At 42.9% G+C, this 7,895-nt stretch overlaps 1 protein-coding gene across 2 annotated transcripts; it reads left to right on the top strand.

Annotated features, from left to right (window-relative positions):
* The first annotated feature begins 2,490 nt into the window (after positions 1-2,490).
* LOC122724091 lies at positions 2,491-7,498 on the top strand. Of its 2 annotated transcripts, XM_043958632.1 has the most exons (3): positions 2,491-2,542; positions 4,062-4,591; positions 7,440-7,498. In XM_043958632.1, exons 2-3 carry the CDS (start codon positions 4,072-4,074, stop codon positions 7,472-7,474), a joined length of 555 nt encoding a protein of 184 aa, XP_043814567.1. In that variant the 5' UTR covers positions 2,491-2,542; positions 4,062-4,071; the 3' UTR covers positions 7,475-7,498. The 2 variants fall into 2 exon arrangements, with proteins under 2 accessions (XP_043814567.1, XP_043814568.1); XM_043958633.1 differs by lacking the exon at positions 2,491-2,542 and having other exon boundaries at positions 4,039-4,591.
* Positions 7,499-7,895: the final 397 nt, after the last annotated feature.

Genomic DNA, 7,895 nt, shown 5'->3' with positions numbered 1-7,895 from the left:
CCAAATTGACTCAGAAGAACCAGAAGTTTATCTGGTCAGACCAGTGCGAAGAGAGCTTTGAGGAGCTCAAGAGGAGATTGACAACAGCACCAGTGTTAGCTCTGCCTGTCAGTAATGAAGAGTTCACAGTGTTCTGTGATGCATCTCGAGTGGGATTGGGTTGTGTATTGATGCAGAGTGATAGAGTAATAGCTTATGCTTCTAGACAGTTGAAGAAGCACGAGTTGAATTACCCTACCCATGACTTAGAGATGGCAGCAGTTATCTTTGCACTTAAGATGTGGCGGCATTACCTCTACGGGGTTAAATGCGAGATCTTCACCGATCACAAGAGTTTACAGTACATCTTAAGTCAGAGAGAGCTGAATTTGCGGCAGAGAAGGTGGGTCGAATTGCTCAGTGATTATGATTGTAAAATCCAGTATCATCCGGGTAAGGCGAATGTTGTCGCAGACGCCCTAAGCCGGAAGTCACTAGGCAGTTTATCCCATATAGCAGCAGAGCGGAGACCAGTTGTGATGGAACTTTATAAGCTCTTTGACGAGGGATTACAGCTAGAGTTGTCTGGTACAGGTGCGTTGATAGCACAGATGAGAGTGACACCTATGTTTCTGGAGCAGATAGCTCAGAGACAGCACGAGGACCCTGAGTTGATGAAAATTGCCAGGACTGTGCAGTCAGGCAATAGTGTAGAGTTCAGATTTGACAGCAAAGGGATCCTTCGCTATGGGAGTCGACTTTGTGTACCAGATAGGGGCAGTGTGAAGGAAGACCTTATGAGGGAAGCTCATAATGCGAGGTATAGTGTTCACCCAGGAGCTACCAAGATGTATCAGGATCTGAAAAAGGTCTATTGGTGGCCAGCCATGAAGAAAGAAGTGGCGCAGTTCGTGACAGCCTGTGAGGTTTGTCAGAGGGTGAAATTAGAGCATCAGAAACCAGCTGGAATGCTTAACCCATTACCGATTCCAGAGTGGAAATGGGAGAACATAGCCATGGATTTTGTAGTGGGTTTACCAGTAGCGTCCAACAGGATAGACTCGATATGGGTGATTGTGGACAGACTCACGAAATCTGCTCATTTTCTTCCAGTACGGAGTAACTATTCTGTGGATAAATTGGCACAAGTCTATCTGGATGAGATAGTGAGATTACATGGAGTTCCAGTGTCTATAGTTTCAGACAGAGGACCTCAGTTTACCTCCCGCTTTTGGCGGAGTCTGCAAAGTGCGATGGGCACGAGATTGGATTTTAGTACTGCTTTCCACCCACAGACTGATGGACAGTCAGAAAGGACCATCCAGACCATAGAGGATATGCTTCGACTATGTGTGTTAGACTTTGGCGGTTCTTGGAGGCAGCATCTACCGTTGGTGGAGTTTGCCTACAATAACAGCCATCATGTGTGTAATACCCGGCTAGTTCAGACATCGGAGTTCCTACCGTCCGGTGGAATTTTGAATGTCAGAGTTTCCCTGAAGGGTAGAGTGAAGGTTTTCTAAAATGTTTTTATATGTTTTAAGTTTTTGATTTGAAAAGGAAATGAGTTTTTAAGAGAAAAGGCTAAGGAAGATTTTCCCACTTTCGGCCCCCTAAAGTTAAAGTTCGGCTGCCGAAAGTACCCCACGTTCGGCCCCCTAAACTTAAGGTTCGGCCCCCTAAAGTGGTGAGGTGTTGCATGGAGCTTTGGCCACCCAACGTGAAGCGGTGGTGCACTTTTAAAGGTGCTTTTGGCCGACTAAGGAGGTGCTTAGGCTCTCCTTTGGTTCAGGAACTTGCTCATGCTTTCTCTCAATGATCTTCCATAGTTTTACATCAAATCTTTCAAAGAAAAGTAGGTTTTAAGTGAGTTAAAGGGAGTTTTGAGAAGTTGTGGAGTTTAGGAGCTTGTGAAGCTTGAATCTCCATCTCTTCAAGTTAGGAGTCACGCCAGCCTTTGTTCTTCAATAGGTAAGTGTGAATCCTTGGTTTTAATTATGTTTTAAATGAGTTTGATGAGGGGAAAGGGGAGTTGTGCATGTGTATGCATGAGTTGTGCATATTAGGGTGTATGGATCCTATGCTTTGTTTGTGGTTGTTGTGTGTTATTTGTTGGAGTTTTAATGTGTTTAAGACTCCTATATGCATGATTAAGTGTTTAGAGTATGTTTGGAGAGGTTGGATGCATGTTTGGAGGGTTGAAGTTCGGATGGCAGGCGTTCTTGTGCACGAAACTGAGTTCTGGATGAACCCAGGTTCGGCCCCCGAAAGTCCAAGTTAGGCCGCCGAACATGCCTGACTTTCGTCTCTGGAGGAAACATTCGGCCGCCGAAGGTGCTGCCGAAGGTGCCCTGTCCAGCTTTCCTTTGCTTGTTTTGCATGCATGTTTTGAGGTGTTTTAAGGGGTCTTAAGGGGAGATGTTTAGAGGTATGTTAGAGTATGTTGGTCCCTCACTTGAGTCCATCTGTGTAGGCACAGAACAGAGGAACCAGAGAGAGCAGCAGTGAGTGTTGCTTCAGAGTTTGCAGAGTTAGCCCAGGGTTAGCCAAGCATTGGCTAGAGGTGAGTAGAACTAAACTTAATCTTTTATTAAAGAAACATAATGCTTTAGCATAGTTCATGCATCATGAATGCTATGATATGTATTAGGGTGATTGCATTAGAATCACGAATGTGAAGCATTGCATATTATGTGATCAGAGATTAGGTGGACCCAGGCGACTCCAATAGCCTAAGCTTCGGCTCCTGTCATTGTGTCAGGTCAGTTGGGCAATTACTTGTTGGAATGCCCTGTGTAGCTCCTTTGGGGGGCCAGTGTTGACAGAGGGTATTTTTGGGGTCATGTCTACCTTAGTGGGGATTGGACCAAGGCGACTTCAATAGCCCGTCGAGGGAGTTTTGGGGTCATGTCTAATCCAAGATATATTGAGATGCTTGTGTTGTGATGCATTTTCATATATAGTGCGTATGAATGAACTGTTTTTCAATGTTTCTACTCACTGGGCTTTAGAAGCTCATCCCTTTCCCTTAATCCCAGTTTTGCAGGTACAGGGTTAGCTGGGAAGTCAGAAGCATCAGAGTGTTGGCTTCAGTATGTTTGTGTATAGCATAGTGTGGACATGATGTATGTAAAAGGATATATGTAAAGTGATGTAATAGTTAGTCAGTTAAGGTATAAATGTATTAGAATGTGCTTTTGCCTATTGTCTATAGTATGTTTCATCCCTTGTATATGCATGTATCCTGTTTTCAGTTTAATGATGAGCAATGAGTCAAACCAGGCTTAATAACATGTTGTGTTTCGAAAACCCAGTGAATTATAACTGTGAGGGAAGACAGGGATTACTTCCTTTGACCCAAGACCAGTGCAATAGGAAAGACCAGGTTTGATTCCTGTGATCCACAGAGTAGACCACTAGAGAAGACCAGGTTTGATTCCTGTGACTCTATGGTAACCAAGTTAACTTATGATATGCTGACCCTTACAGAGTGGGTTCTATGCTGCAGAGCGCATAGGGTATGGAGGTTACTTGGTAAAGCATCACTGGTGTATTATAGATAGCCAGAGGGCTAGTTCAGATTAGTATATCTGAGCATTTGGTTCATATGGTTGGACCTATAGGACAGTGTTTTAAAGGTTAAGTCTGGTAGTTTTAAAGACAAGTTTTAAAAAGTAATAGTCCAGTCGGATCATGTATGGGATTTTAACAGGTACACAGAGTTCATAGCAGGCTTACTACGGGTCCCGGCGGCCTTAAGCCGATCTGGATCCTAGTGCCGAGCAGTTTGGGCCGTTACAAAGAGGGTACCGGTTTCCGGGCTGTTACAGTTGGTATCAGAGCAGAGGTTCCTCATTAGTACGATGTTTTACATCGGAAAGAGGTTGGTCTAGAGGTCATAGTAAGGCAAAACACAATAAGTAAAATCATGTCCACTAAGATAGGAAGTTGTTTTGCATGCTGATGTGGAATACTCATGCTTATTAATGTTATGCTATGTAATGCATGTATATATTGTAAATTCATGTGTTTTCATATGAACATGTGTGCCAATGTTTGTTTCTTGATGTGTTGTTATTCAGGAGAACTAGGATGAGTGGAGCTAGTTATTCTGTGGAATCAGACCCATCTGAAGGATCTTTTGAGGAAAACAGGGAAAGAATGGATGTAAGGAGAGAGATAGAATTAGATGTGCAAAGAAAGGATATAGGAGTGCAAGTGAATATGGACGAAGAGTCTGTAGATGATACCCAGAATAAGGATGCCAGGATCTCTAGTTCAGGAGAAGTTGACCCCTCTATTTTGAGTACAGCTGCTAAAAGGGGGAAAAAGAAAGTCAGAGGCCTTAAAGGGTCAAAGAAGAGGGAGTTTTGGAATAAGTTAAAGTCAGGGTTGGGTTCGAGTTCTAATAGGGATAGCTTTAGATGTGAGAGGTGTGGAAGGCTGCATAAGGGAGTTTGTCTTGCAGGGACAACAGCATGTTTTAGGTGTGGTCAGGAGGGACATGTAGTTCGTGAGTGTCGTACTGCACCTTGGATAGCTCAGTCTCAGCGGACATTTTTAAGTAGAGTTGTTCAACAGGAGGCAGCCACATCAGACCCAGTAGTGCCAGGTATGTTCATTTTGTTATGAATGTTCTGATGTGTTTTGAGGATTCTGATAGGATGTCTTTTGTTGTAATTGAAGTAAAAGATAAATAGATAGAATTTCAAAGAAGAGTTAAAGAGAGAGTTATTATGAGATGTTAGGATCTCAGGTTTTCATAAACCTAGGCATAGTGCGAATTGATTTCTCAAGAAGAATAAGAGTAAATAAGGCAGAAAATAGAACAAGAAGTAAAAAGAGTAACAGTAAGTATGAATAAGTAGAAGGATAAGATGGGTCAGAGTAAGAGGAAAAGAAAAGGAAGGTAAGTTCATAAAGAGACTAGAGTTAGTCTGGGATTAGATGGTGGTGAGGCTGAGGAAGAAGGGAGAGCCTTTTCTTCAGTAAATTCCCGAGGGAAGTTCCATTAGCTTTAGCTTGGATCTGCCCCTGACTCAGTAGGAGGCAAACACATCATACATGGTGACGTCAGATGCGTTCACTTGGAAGTGTTCAGATGTGTATGCTGTTTGTTTTGGACCCAGTGTTTCACTTTCCTTGTTGTTTATGAGCCATTGATAGAGTGGATTTGATGACTTCTGGGCTTAGAGTGTTTTTCTCAGGGTCAGTAGACCTGAATATGATCCATCTGATGCAGAGTCAGTCAGTTTAGTTCAGAGTTTATACAGAGTAGGCGATGCGATCCAGCTGACCTTATGGTTCTAGGGGTGACTGATGATGTCAACCTAGGGCGGATTGGCTAGCTACTCATAGTACTACCTGTGTCCGCAGAGACAAGGTAGGAGAGTTTAGAGCTCAGGATGGATCAATAGTTAGTCCTTAAAAAGGACAGAGTATAGAGGAATAGAGTACAGTATAGATGCCTAGAAGTTGATATCAGTCCCGCAGGCTCATCGTTATACAGGAAAAGTTGTCAGAGGGTTCTAACTCTTGTGAGCAAGTTTGTCAGGACAGGGAATCAGCCTCAGTACCCTTTACTAGAGAGAGAGTTCTAGATGTTTCCCAGATGATCTGTCAGGTTTACCATCTGTTAGAGAATTAGAGGTTGGAATGAGAATGATATCCGGCCGCAGAATCATTTCTTTCCTTCTACCCTACAGGATGGCACCTGCAGAGAAAGAGAGAGTTCAGAAGAGTCAGAAAAGTATAAGAGAGCTTAGTGGATAAAGGGTGTATCTGACTTAGTACCTCACCCTGGAAGATTCCAGTGTTGTTGTGGAAAACGAAGGATAGACTCTTGAGATTTTGTTATAACTGTCTACAGTTAACAGGGTCACTACTAAGCAATTACAGGTGTTCCTAGATAGGATTGATTGATCTACTAACTGTTCTAATCAAAGAAGATTGGATTACAGATTGGTATGATCAGAGTACAGATTGGAGCAATACCTGTTGAGAGTTAGAGATTAAGTCAGTTTAGTAAAGAAGAAGAAAGGCGGGCAAGGATCAGTATTACAAGGTTGGTAATACAGATTGGTAGAAAAGATTGATGATCTATTGGAACTGTTAGTGGAAACTGGTTGTGATTCCAGTGTGATTACGGATTGGTATCATTACAGATTTGTATCTGTTAAGAATTAAAAGTGAGAGTTTTCACAAAGAGATTAGTTTAGTTAAGAGAAAGAAAAGAAGAATAAGGATCAGAGTAGCGCAGCGAAAGCTGTGGAGTTCAGAAAAAGGTTATGAGTATAAACTCAGATCAGGAGAATAGAGGTATAGATTCTCTCTTTAGAGAGAAGTGATAGGCTTTACTTGCTTATCTGTTTGTTTTTAACATTCGAGGACGAATGTTTTGTAAGGGGGGAAGATTGTAATACCCGGCTAGTTCAGACATCGGAGTTCCTACCGTCCGGTGGAATTTTGAATGTCAGAGTTTCCCTGAAGGGTAGAGTGAAGGTTTTCTAAAATGTTTTTATATGTTTTAAGTTTTTGATTTGAAAAGGAAATGAGTTTTTAAGAGAAAAGGCTAAGGAAGATTTTCCCACTTTCGGCCCCCTAAAGTTAAAGTTCGGCTGCCGAAAGTACCCCACGTTCGGCCCCCTAAACTTAAGGTTCGGCCCCCTAAAGTGGTGAGGTGTTGCATGGAGCTTTGGCCACCCAACGTGAAGCGGTGGTGCACTTTTAAAGGTGCTTTTGGCCGACTAAGGAGGTGCTTAGGCTCTCCTTTGGTTCAGGAACTTGCTCATGCTTTCTCTCAATGATCTTCCATAGTTTTACATCAAATCTTTCAAAGAAAAGTAGGTTTTAAGTGAGTTAAAGGGAGTTTTGAGAAGTTGTGGAGTTTAGGAGCTTGTGAAGCTTGAATCTCCATCTCTTCAAGTTAGGAGTCACGCCAGCCTTTGTTCTTCAATAGGTAAGTGTGAATCCTTGGTTTTAATTATGTTTTAAATGAGTTTGATGAGGGGAAAGGGGAGTTGTGCATGTGTATGCATGAGTTGTGCATATTAGGGTGTATGGATCCTATGCTTTGTTTGTGGTTGTTGTGTGTTATTTGTTGGAGTTTTAATGTGTTTAAGACTCCTATATGCATGATTAAGTGTTTAGAGTATGTTTGGAGAGGTTGGATGCATGTTTGGAGGGTTGAAGTTCGGATGGCAGGCGTTCTTGTGCACGAAACTGAGTTCTGGATGAACCCAGGTTCGGCCCCCGAAAGTCCAAGTTAGGCCGCCGAACATGCCTGACTTTCGTCTCTGGAGGAAACATTCGGCCGCCGAAGGTGCTGCCGAAGGTGCCCTGTCCAGCTTTCCTTTGCTTGTTTTGCATGCATGTTTTGAGGTGTTTTAAGGGGTCTTAAGGGGAGATGTTTAGAGGTATGTTAGAGTATGTTGGTCCCTCACTTGAGTCCATCTGTGTAGGCACAGAACAGAGGAACCAGAGAGAGCAGCAGTGAGTGTTGCTTCAGAGTTTGCAGAGTTAGCCCAGGGTTAGCCAAGCATTGGCTAGAGGTGAGTAGAACTAAACTTAATCTTTTATTAAAGAAACATAATGCTTTAGCATAGTTCATGCATCATGAATGCTATGATATGTATTAGGGTGATTGCATTAGAATCACGAATGTGAAGCATTGCATATTATGTGATCAGAGATTAGGTGGACCCAGGCGACTCCAATAGCCTAAGCTTCGGCTCCTGTCATTGTGTCAGGTCAGTTGGGCAATTACTTGTTGGAATGCCCTGTGTAGCTCCTTTGGGGGGCCAGTGTTGACAGAGGGTATTTTTGGGGTCATGTCTACCTTAGTGGGGATTGGACCAAGGCGACTTCAATAGCCCGTCGAGGGAGTTTTGGGGTCATGTCTAATCCAAGATATATTG

Source organism: Manihot esculenta, chromosome 7, assembly GCF_001659605.2.
Source record: "Manihot esculenta cultivar AM560-2 chromosome 7, M.esculenta_v8, whole genome shotgun sequence".
NCBI lineage: Eukaryota > Viridiplantae > Streptophyta > Magnoliopsida > Malpighiales > Euphorbiaceae > Manihot > Manihot esculenta.
Note: the sequence above shows the minus strand (reverse complement) of the source record. Positions and strands in the feature narration are given on the sequence as shown.